The following is an 11,791-nucleotide window of genomic DNA, read 5'->3' on the forward strand; positions in this document are numbered from 1 at the left end:
GGAAAACCAGTCTCCTCTTGGCTTATATCGAAATCCTCTGACATTCTTCTTTACAAATCCTCGTTTTGTACTTCTAATTCATGACCGTTGTTTTTTTTTTTATCTCTGCCCTGCACTTCCGCGTTCGTCACTTCTGAGCAGCACATGTGCAATGCCAAAGTCCTACGTCATCCGCCCGGAGCTGCTCACCGTTTACAACAGTGAGCGCAAGCTAGATTAAATTGATTATTACGTTCTAAATATGATTATTTTTCTTACAAAAACACATCAGTTCGCTACAGGAGGCCTTTGTTCACCCCCCAGAGCCGTGTGAGGCACTTTGTTTTTTTATGCCCTGCACTTCCGCGTTCGTCACTTCTGAGCAGCACATGTGCAATGCCAAAGTCCTACGTCATCCGCCCGGAGCTGCTCACCGTTTACAACAGTGAGCGCAAGCTAGATTAAATTGATTATTACGTTCTAAATATGATTATTTTTCTTACAAAAACACATCAGTTCGCTACAGGAGGCCTTTGTTCACCCCCCAGAGCCGTGTGAGGCACTTTGTTTTTTTATGGATAGATGCGCTTTATTTCACTTGTTTTGAACTGATGAACTGCAATACCCGCTGACTGCCATTAAACAGCTTGAAAGATCAAAGACAATTTTTAATATAACTCCGACTGGAATCGTCTGAAAGAAGAAAGTCATATTCACCTAGGATGACTTGAGGGTGAGTAATTTATGGGCTAATTTTAATTTTTGGGTGAACTAACCCTTTAAGCTTAAACGCCTGTAATAGGAAATATATTTCCTGTCTGCTTCTCAGAAGAAAAAAATAGCCTAGAAGAGTTGATACTTTTGCATTCTCATGGTGCCATCGGCCTATTAGGATTGCTATGATGTAATTTTGACATGTCAGTTGGCTCGAACAAACCACAACCCTTTGAAAGTGTTTACTTTACCAGAAGGAATTTGTTTTGCAGGAACAAGGTGGAAGAGCTTTTCCAGTCGCTCTTTTTACAGGCTTTAATATGCTTCTACTTAACAATAACTCTGAAGTACACTTATTAATTGGCTGCTTTCTCCAAGAGGCCTAGAATTCATGTCAAGTCTCGACTTGAAGGAAAAACTTGGACTATTTGTTGCTTTTTATTGCAAGGAAAGTGGCAAGGAAGTAAGAACTTGTAATTCGAGTTGGTCAAACTCACACAAGGTTGTCTCTGAGCATGATGTGCACTTTGACCTGAAAAGAGGAAATGAGGAAGTTTGCAGGCTTCCCTGATCAGGGAGTCAGTTTGTGTCAGCAGTCATGTGGGGATGTATGAGCGTGAGTGTGTATAGTCTGGATGTGTATATATAGAATTCTGTTTTAAGCCCTTGGTTGTTTTTTAATCGAAGGCAGAGATAATAATAGCATGTTTTAAATTGATCCTGGCCCATATGACAATTCTTTGGCTGCAGTAAATCCATTCATGCAGCCATTCATTCATACACACACACAAACTTGTGCCATCTCGCTCCCAGGCATCTGTTCTCTCACTGTTTGTTTCAACATGGCTTTTTATTATTATAAAGTGAAAAATTCACTTAACCTTCAGATGCGGCTAAAATATCCATGTTGACTAAACAGCTAAAAGGGAGACTTGTTAGTGAGAGAAGACTGTGAGTGCTGCTGGATGACACACTCAAGCACAGAGACACTTCAGCAGGTGTTTCCCTGCAGGTGAAGATGCTTTAGGTCTGTAAGCGACATCGGCATCAGAGGTTTGTGAACGAGAACACATAATCAGGCTCTGTCAGGCTGCGGAAAGGGGCTCTGCCCAGCCGTGTATGTGGATGTCATGCAATGTGTTGTTTAGGGGAAACCTAGCTATGGTTGAGGTGAGGTTTGTTTATTCTGTCCTGGCAGCTCTTTAAAAGCCTAAAGGGGGCATAACACACAAAGTTTCACCCAATCTCATGTTAATCTTGAGTACCTATAGAGTAGTACTGCATCCTTCATATCTCCAAAATGTCTTTAGTTTTATCATATTTATAAAAGAAAGATACAGCTTTACGATTCTCTCCGGAAAAAGCAGAGCTCCTAGAGGCGCACCGTGGGCAGAGCTAAAGATTGACGAGCATTTGGGCGCCGAATGCCAACAAAACAGACATTTGATGCCGTTTCACTTACCGTCTGCAGTTCTGAATCATGACTGGGATCTTTTATAGTTGGGACCGCTCCATCTTTCTGTATCAAACGATGTGCAAATCCAGCTCGAACTGGGCCTTGTTTATAAAACGTTCGTCAACAAACACACTTGTGAAACTCCGTTGCTGCCCTGGAAAAACAAACTGTATCCACTGTTTACATAACGCTGGGTTCTTTAGGAAGCTGAACAAAGTTATCTTTCCCTTACAACCAAAAACACACTTCTTTGGATTGGAAACATTCTTCCTGAGCGAGTCCCGTGCAGCGCTGCAGCCGGATGAAGCGCATTGATGGGCGCGGTCTCGCTCTCACTCTAGTCTGTGCGTGCGCGGGCGCGCTCTTCCGGGAGAAATGCCCATATAAGGAGTTCCACCCTTGTCTACGTCATGAAGAGCCACGATCGAAAAAAACTCTCCGAAACTTGTACGAACCCGGAAGTACGATTTTTGGCACAGAAATACTACGTCATACGTCCAAATTGTTTTTTGAAACTTTGTCCATGCTTAGCATGAGAATCCAACTCTTTAATAGTGTAAACAACTCTGAATGCATGAAACAGCATTGTACCCCCCCCCTTTAAGGGTTCCCATTATAGTCCTGAAACCTAGCAATATCAGGAAATTTCTAAAGTGTGATTTCCATGCTTGAAAAAGAAATTGCCAATATCTTAAAAAGTCATGGAAATTGTTATTGTAGTTTATGATTAGTTTTGAATTGTTTGATAAGCAAGAAATTACTAGTTGTGAGTCTAATCTTGATAAATGGATTTGTAAAAATCCTGGGAAAAAAATGGAAATTTACTGAGAAGAAAGTGTGGGAAGTTTGGAGGCTTGAAATTTCCCCTTCATTTGCTTAAATATAGGGGTGAGTGAGTAGGTGACACAATAATCACAGGCCGCAGATTATTTGACAGGCTCACCGGTAAAGGCTTTGTGTTCGAAATTATTGAGAAAAATGATTAGGAATAATAATCTTTAATCAAGATTTTTTTCTGTCATAAAATTACAGAATTAGGTAGCAGAGCATGTCATTGAAATTCTGTTGTAGTTTGTTGGGCTGTTAAATTGGTACAGTTAATTATGTAAAATATTGTAAATATTGATGTGCACTACTGTTCACAATTTGGGGTCAGTAAGATATTTTACATTTTTGAAAAATTAATATTTTTATTCAGCAAGGATACATTGAATTGATCAAAAGTGACCGTTAAGATATTTACAGTTAGTAAAGAAATCTATTTTAAATACATGCTGTTCTTTTGACCTTTCTAGTTAAAAAAAATGTTTACACAAAAATATTGAGCAGTACAAGCGTTTTCAACATTGATAATAATAAACACTTTCATTTTTGAGCATCAAATCAGCATATTATAATGATTTCTGAAAGATCATGTGATTCAAGACTGGAGTAATGACTGATGAAAATTCAGCTTGGTCAGAAATAAAAATTACATTTGAAAATATAATAAATTGTTTTAAATTGTACAAATATCTCACAATTTTTACTGCAACATTAATTAAAAATAAATGCAGTGGTGAGCATACTAGACTTCTTTCAGAAACCTAAAAATAATCTTACCCACTCTAAACTGTTGTGTATATGTGATTCATTGCAATTCATTTGATGAGTTAACCAGCATATGTAATCAGCCCTCTACGAACACCTTGGCAATTGAATCGCCATTGGCTAGTAAATTTTTTTGTTTACTCGCCAGACTGATAAATATATAAATATAAATATATATATATATATATATTTGTTTGTAAAATGGCACAGTTTTATAAATATCTGAAAGTACACTCTACAATTATTTAGTATATTTAGCAAATATCAAAAGTTTTTACTGTAATATTGTAAGAAGCCCATTTGTCTGTTTTTCTGTCTCTTTTCTAAATTACTTTGATGTTGATACATGTAATATGTAATTTATTTGTGATCCAGCCCCAATTAAAAATGTTTCAATCGATTGACTACCCTAGTATTTTGCTGTTACACCAGTTTTGATTTTGATTGTCTCTCTTTTCTTTCACAGAATTCATCACAAGACCATCTTCATCTTCATCACCAGATTTTTCCAGGGGGGTTTGGATATCAGAAAAGACACCTGTCGGATGACATGCACCCTGAGCAGACAATGATCTGAAGGCCCTACCAGGAGGCCACATACTTTCTTTCTTCCTTCCCTCCTTCCTTTTTTTTTATCAGTGGAGGAAGACGGGTGAGCCCAGCTGCCTCAGACAGGTGGCATACGGAGAGAGAGAGAGACTCTCTCACACACACACATCTTCATCCACAGAGGCGACTAGTCGCTGTTTGTGCTCCTGTAACTGCCTCGAGAAAATTTGACCTCTGACCTCACCACACCCCCAACCTTGCCCCTACCCCTGCTCGGCCAATCACAGCAGCCATGGGGAGGAAAAAGATCCAGATTCAGCGAATCACAGACGAGCGTAACAGACAGGTGAGTGCAAAGCCTGACTGTCTGCAGTGGCAGTGTTTTTAGTTCAAGCTAAGGGAGTTCTAAATGCGTAACTGAAAATAATTCATTTTGGCAGCTTTCTCTGAATAAAACACACCGAGTATACTTAGGAGAGCCTGAAAGATATTATTGGCATTTTAACAGAAATCTTTCTTATTAGTTCTGACTTTTGTGAGTTGCCTTAAGTTGCATCTGTGATTTAGACATCTTGTACAAGACAAACAGGTTGAGGCAAAATCAAATCTAACTCCTCCAGTGCAAGGTTTCTTTTGATATATTGTTGAAGTGTGTATGTAATTTTTCCTATCCCGGTTTAATAAGCAGAGACAACTACAAGTTAACTACTCATAGGTTGTCTTCCCTTAGGGTGTAAACACCAGTGCTTTCAAAGCATTGCTGTTTGTTTGAGTGGTGAGGTTTTTCAGTTTCTGGCTCAACTGATGCAGCAGAATTTTGTTTAGTTTTCATTAATTTGTACATATAACAGTTACCTTTATTTTCTTTGAGTTTTACTATTAGTTTTATTCAGAACATTGGTACCATATTGGTTATTGGCTGATTTTTTTTTTTTAATTAATTAATCAATCAGTATATTTTACAGACTGTATTGGATACATAATTATAATGTAATTTTTTAGAAAATCAAATATCTATTTTTATATAGTACGTTATGATGTTATGATACCTAAATTCACTTGTAACATTTAAACCTAATTGATAATCTTTATTTTTAATTTATTTAGACAAAATAGAAATGTAATAGTGGCCAGTGATATTAGTTTTTAGCCATAACAAAACAATTATCATCTGTGAATCTTTTAATGTCGTGCATCACGAGTTTGTTTTAGTCTATGGATACAGAGTTTTACTTTTTTTAGTTTAAGTATTTTAGGGCTGCCAAAGGTAATATGTTAATACCTAATGTAAATATAATATGTTTAACTGCATTAAATTTGAATTGAATGACATATATTTCATGACGTAACTTACCGAATACCCCAATTAATAGGTGTGTTCGACGTAAAGAAGTGCAGCGCAGACCGACCGGTATATGACATCAAAGTACTCATTCACCTATCGGTCTGCGTGCTCAGCACCGCATTAAGTCGAATACACCTAATGCGTGTACATATGATTTTATTTTTTACCACCGGCGAACTCAAGAATAGCTCATAAAAGGCACTTTAGCTCCACGTTTGCCCTCTGCTCATTTTGTTTTGGATACACCGCTCGTCCCGCGTCGTCACATAGCGATGCTTCTTGTCATTACATTCTGTTTTTGGTCCGTTTAGAAGTATTTGGTCTGTGTTGCGTTCATATTTCATTCGAACCATGCCAGAGTTCTTTTGGAAGCGGAAGGAGACCCATCATTTTAGTGCTTGTTTGGTGCGTATCAGGGTTCGGTTGCAGCATTCACACTTATTCAAATGAACCACACTAACAGGCCAATCATACCAGAGTTCATTTTAAGTGTGAAAGCATGCTTAATTTATCATAACCTAAAATTAGTATGTGGTATGAAATTCTTTATATAGAGTCATGAAAATGTAAGTTTAGTTTAGTTTCAGTTTTGCAAATATATGTATATATTATTTTTTTAATGTACTTTGCATTTTAGTTTTCGATAACTATACAAACACTGCAATGTTTGAGTTTGATTTAGGTGAGTGTTCATTTTTGCTGTTTTGTTATATCCACCTAAGTGGTGTTCACCTAAGCTTCATTTCTGTTCTCTCTGCTCCCCATGCTCCAACAGGTAAGCCTGTCATATAAAACCCATTAAATCACAAACTTCATAACAGTATCCTATTGAAAGCTTAAAGTAATTCATTGTGTTTAGTTTGGAGTTAGAAGTTCTACTCACTAGTGAGTAATCTTACCCTCCATGTTAGTGAGAATGTGTGGGAAATGTTTTTCTGGTCACAGTTGTGCTGATAGGTGTAGTCACTCTGACCGGAGCAGGTGTGCATACTCAACCTTAGCCTGCTTCACTGTGTCAGCGCTCAGGTGTGCCTGACTAATCATATTTTTAACAAAGTTACAAAAAAAAGTCTTGTAGTTTGTCTGACCCAGATTAGGCCTCATTTTGTACTAAATATCACTTTTAATTGAGATTTCTTCCGGAAAATGATTCTGCTTTGCACATCTTGTCCTTCAGACCTTCCTGTGGTGTAACAGGTATTTGGGCAATTAAAGAATTAAAGAGTGCGAGAAGAGGACATGAACTACAGTCTTTGCTGCAATAAAATGTGCCTTTTAATTACCAAACTCCAGCATCGAGGCAAGTATATAGGAGAGGTGTAGAAGAACAGAGGTATCCAGAACTGACAGACGGCAGCAGGTGAGAAAGCGAGCTAGAGTCCGCGTGTGCGGTAAAGGTCAGGAGGTAAGCATTCGGCCCTGAGGTTAATTGGATCGAGAGAGGAGCGGAAAGAAGTCAGGTCGCTGCCTCTCTACATTCTTCACAATGATAAAGTTGTGTTCTCCTGTTGCCATTGGTTACCTGAGATTTCTATTTTCGATGGCAATTATGTTGCTGGTGTTTATCCTGGTGCTTGTGTGGAGAGAAGGAACATCAGCTCTCTGATTGTCTAGGTGGAGGAGATTCTTTCACCTAATGGAAAAGCACTTTTATTTACAGAGATGCAATCACTGTCTGCTAACACTGTCGAGCTCTTAAGGTTAAGGAGTCCTGGGTTTGAGCAGAAAAACTTTTTGTCTAGAGGTGGCACTTTTGCTAGCAGAGGGCAAGAAAGTGGTAGAAAACTGTTTGGTCAGTTCTGAGAGAGAAAAATCAGCTCTTGGATGGCTAATCCTGAGTCATCCTCTGTGCACTGCAAAAATTCCTATAGGAGTAATTCACAAAACACTTTAAAAATCCTGTCTTTATTTTTTCAGCCTCTTTTGGTTCCAGACCTTTGACTTTCTTGTCTTCTGTTGAGTTACAAAAGAAGATGTTTTGAAGAATGTAGTTGGTTCATTTTCACCTTGCTATCACAATGAATAGGGACTGGAGCTTTCAAGCTTTGAAAACAACACAAAAGCACCATGTAAATGTCATACATACAAGTAGTCCAAAGTTATCTAATATTCATAAAATAAGACAACTTTACCTAAGAAGCTAAATTGCATTAGATATTGTTCTCAGTTCTCATCTCTTCACTCATCCCTGCCTAACCCAGTCTTTCTCTTTTTTATATTTAATGACATTTAATGTTAAACGTCATTTTTAACGGCATGTTTAACAGCCAAATTTGCATTTATGTCTTCCCAGACAGTGAAATGTTAACAATTAAGTGAACTCTAAACAAGTCTGAATTGTGGATATGGTTTATCTGACTTGTTGATTTGTTCATGAAGTGTACTCTCAGCTAGTGCACATCAAGATTGTCAGTGAATAATGTCTTATATTTCAGTATATCCCTTTGAATATCTTATGTCTATCATATTAGTTTAGAAGACCATGTTTATGATACCGTAATGGTGCTTTTGCATCCTTTTTGAATCTCCAATTTGAATCTTGAAGCTCCAATCCTCATACGTGGTCATTTTATTTAAATTAAAAATGAAAATAGATTCTTCAAAATATCTTCTTTTGAGTTTCACAGAGGAAAGAAAGTCATACAGGTTTGGAACAACATGAATATGTGTAATCGGTTGCTTTAGGTGAACTATAAGTTTAGTATCTTCTTTTTTGTTTAACTGTAAACACAGATATAGTTTTCAGTTCGCACCCTTCTCAATCATCATCTTTTTCTCCCCGTCTAACCTAATTTTTCTGTCTCTATCCACAGGTGACCTTCACCAAGCGGAAGTTTGGTCTGATGAAGAAAGCTTATGAGCTCAGTGTGTTGTGTGACTGTGAGATTGCCCTCATTATTTTCAATCACTCAAACAAGCTCTTCCAGTATGCCAGCACCGACATGGACAAAGTGCTCCTCAAATACACCGAGTACAATGAGCCGCACGAAAGCAGGACCAACGCAGACATCATCGAGGTAACACAGACATACAAACCCACTATGAATCCTCCCAATTTCAGGTGGCAGGAAATTGTTTTGTTTGTTTGTTGGTCTCATTTGTCCTTTATTTGTTTGCTCCTTCTCTTCATTCCTTCCTTCCTATCTTTGGTGAACCGTGTTAATTTGGTTGCAGTAGTTCAGTCAATAGCCCTATTTGGTCGGGACTAGTTTTCCCTGAGGAGGCCAGGTAAATGTGTGTGTTTTTCCTCACAGAAACCTTGTTAAAATCACAGAACAAATTACCTACTGTTTTCCGGCTAACACACAAGTCCTCTGAGAAAGATCCCGTCCAAATAGGAATGCCTGTAATTGCGATGACATTTTTTCATGAAGCTTCTCCTCGTTTATTTTGACCTTTATCGAATACTGTAACCAAAGCTAAATTTGTCACTTCATTACATAGTGAACCTTCATTATGGATTAAGACCCTTATAATACCATGCTAATTTGATTTAATTTACATGGTACTTCTAAGAATATTATAGTATTACCTTGTTACCATGTCCAGAATACCTTGGTTATACCATAGTGACTATGTAAATCCACAACATTACAATTTCTTCAAGAAATGGCAAGGCTTTTGCATAGCTAAACATTCACCCATAGGGAGGCCGGGCGCATGTGTGAGAGAAAGAGTGTGTGTGTGAACGTCAAGAGAGCATGAAGGGTGATTCAGAGGCTCGTGGATCTCTATACGCTGCTGGCTGACTGCCTGGACGATGGTGGGACAGGAGAGCTAGGGACAGCTGCACCCTCTACCACCTCCTGCCTTTGGCCAGAGAGGAAAAAGTGGCTTACACACAAACACACACACGGTGCCCATCCGGTGTCCGTCCCGTCCAACACAAGATGGCGACTGCGTGTGTGTGGCATGTTGTTCTGGGGCGTGTAACGTTAACATGGAAAGAACAACAGCAGCAGAAGAGTGTCTCAGATAGTATAGCTGAAACGCCACTTGAATTAAAAGGATAGTTCACTCAAAAATGAAAATTCTGTCATTTACTCTCTCTTATGGTGTTTTGAGCCTGTATATTGCTGTTTTTACATCCTTATGCACCTTAATGTAGCTGTTTCCTATAATGTGTAGTTCAGTGCAATTTATGAATTGGACCAAGCAATTTGAATTGCAATTCATGAATTGGGTTCTTGATTTAGCTTACTGGAAAGGAAGATTATCAGTGAATAACAACTTAAATTGAGGTCTTTTACTGACACAAAACTATCACATAACCTCAGCGGAAGAGTTAAAGAGTGTCTCAGATATTATAGTTGGAATGCTGCCCGAATTAAAAAGACGGTTCACCCACAAATGAAAAGTTCTGTCTTTATTTACTCACCCTCATAGTATTCGAACTCATGTTTTTTTTCCTGTCTTGGTGGACCTTCATGCAGCTGTTTTTCATAATGAATCATTCAGTGCAACTTGTGAACAGGATCAAGTGTTTAATTGAAATAAACCAGTTCAAAAGAATAATTTGCATGCAAATTGAACTGGTTTGGTTCTTCAACTCACTGACTCAGTGATCCGGATATTTTGGTTCTCGGGTTAACAGCTCACTGGAAAAGGAGATTATCAGTTAACAATAACTTAAATTTAGGTGTTTTACTGACACAAAACTATCATATAACCTCAGCGGAAGAGTTAAAGAGTCTCTCAAATAGTATAGTTGAAATGCTGCCCGAATTTAAAAGAGAGTTCAACCAAAAATAAAAACATCCGTCATTATTTACTCACCCTCATAGTATTCCAAACTCATATGTTTTTTTTTCTTGTCTTGATGCACTTTAATGCAGGTGTTTTCCATAATGAATCATTCAGTGCAACTTGATCATGCATTTAATTGAAAAGAACCAGCTCAAAAGAATTTGTCTCCAAATTGGATAGAACTTGTACTCAAGTTCAACTCACTGGTTCAATGATTTGGTTGCTTTGGTTCTTGGGCTTACTAGAGGGAAAGATTATTAGTGAATAACAACTTAAATTTGGGTCTTTTACTCATTAAAACTATCATGACTTAAAGGGGTCATATGATGCGATTTCAATTTTTCCTTTCTCGGGATGCAATTCGTATGAACCAATTTTGTGGTGCTTTTTTGTCCAATTTGTCATTGCTATGAACTTGTTCACTGTGAACTATGAACAAATACTATACTATTGGAACTACAGGATAGATGGTAAATAATGACAGAATTGTAATTTTAGGGTAAAATGTTCCTTTAAGACATCAAATGTGTGTGTGTACAGAAAAAGCAGTGTTTATTTCAACATTAGGTGGTCATTCCGTGCAGTTTCAAATGCAGTCATCAGAGGGTGAATACTTATGTAGAGCGTGTGATGTTGAGAAACTGATGACTCTTTTGCAGAAGCCCCCAGTGGTACAGGTGCATGTTTCCTGTTGGTTGCAGCTGCAGAAATCTCTTAAGAGAGTGAGTGTCTGTGTGTGTATGCGTGCATGCACTGTGGTGAGGGCGTTAGGCCGCTGTGGGCCACATCAGCTCAAGCCTGACTGGGCTGCTTTGTGTGTGTAAAGGCTGAAGGCTGTCTCATGTAATATTGAGAGGCAGAGTGACAGTAGAGGCAGACCTGGTGCAGAGTTCCCAGTGTTTGGCCTGATGTTTTTGGGGGCAGTACCGTTCAGAAGACTCTTCCTGTGACTCATGTCCATGTCTTCTCTGCTTTACCTGGTTATTTGACTTTTAGAGACCAAAAAGAGACAGACAGGCAGGCAAAAAGAGACAATTCAATGAAGTAAGGGAGATTCACTGTTTATAAATGATGAAGTGGCTTACAATCACCCAGAGAAAAACCCTCATTCACCCTACAGCTCACTGTACACACACACATATATCCAGGCAGGCATGCTTTCACACTGATGCATGACTGAACAGACGCATATGTACGCACACTGCCTCTCCTCTTCTCTCTTGCTGCATATCTCTCTTTTTGCTCTCATCTCGCTCGCCTCGTGTTGCACGTGCCTAGTGGGTGTGTGTGTGTGTGCGCGCGTGTGTGTGTGTGTGTGTGTGCGTGTGTGTGTGTGATTGTATGGGGGCTGCCTGCCTTTTCTGCCAGAGCTTGTTAATCTGCTTGACTGCAGATCCCAATCAGGAGAGAGA

General features: G+C 38.6%; 1 protein-coding gene across 5 annotated transcripts in view; it reads left to right on the plus strand.

Annotated features, from left to right (window-relative positions):
• LOC107741762 (myocyte-specific enhancer factor 2D homolog) overlaps positions 1 to 11,791 on the plus strand; it is a 75,410-nt gene that overhangs the window by 23,842 nt on the left and 39,777 nt on the right. For all 5 annotated transcript variants that reach the window (XM_016554538.1, XM_016554539.1, XM_016554542.1 and 2 more), the window contains exons 2-3: positions 4,206 to 4,634; positions 8,447 to 8,650. In XM_016554538.1, the coding sequence (XP_016410024.1) occupies positions 4,581 to 4,634; positions 8,447 to 8,650 (258 nt within the window). In that variant the 5' untranslated portion in view covers positions 4,206 to 4,580. The remainder of the gene's footprint in view (positions 1 to 4,205; positions 4,635 to 8,446; positions 8,651 to 11,791) is intronic.

The sequence above is a fragment of the Sinocyclocheilus rhinocerous genome, unplaced genomic scaffold (assembly GCF_001515625.1).
Source record: "Sinocyclocheilus rhinocerous isolate Xijiao unplaced genomic scaffold, SAMN03320098_v1.1 scaffold616, whole genome shotgun sequence".
Lineage (NCBI taxonomy): Eukaryota > Metazoa > Chordata > Actinopteri > Cypriniformes > Cyprinidae > Sinocyclocheilus > Sinocyclocheilus rhinocerous.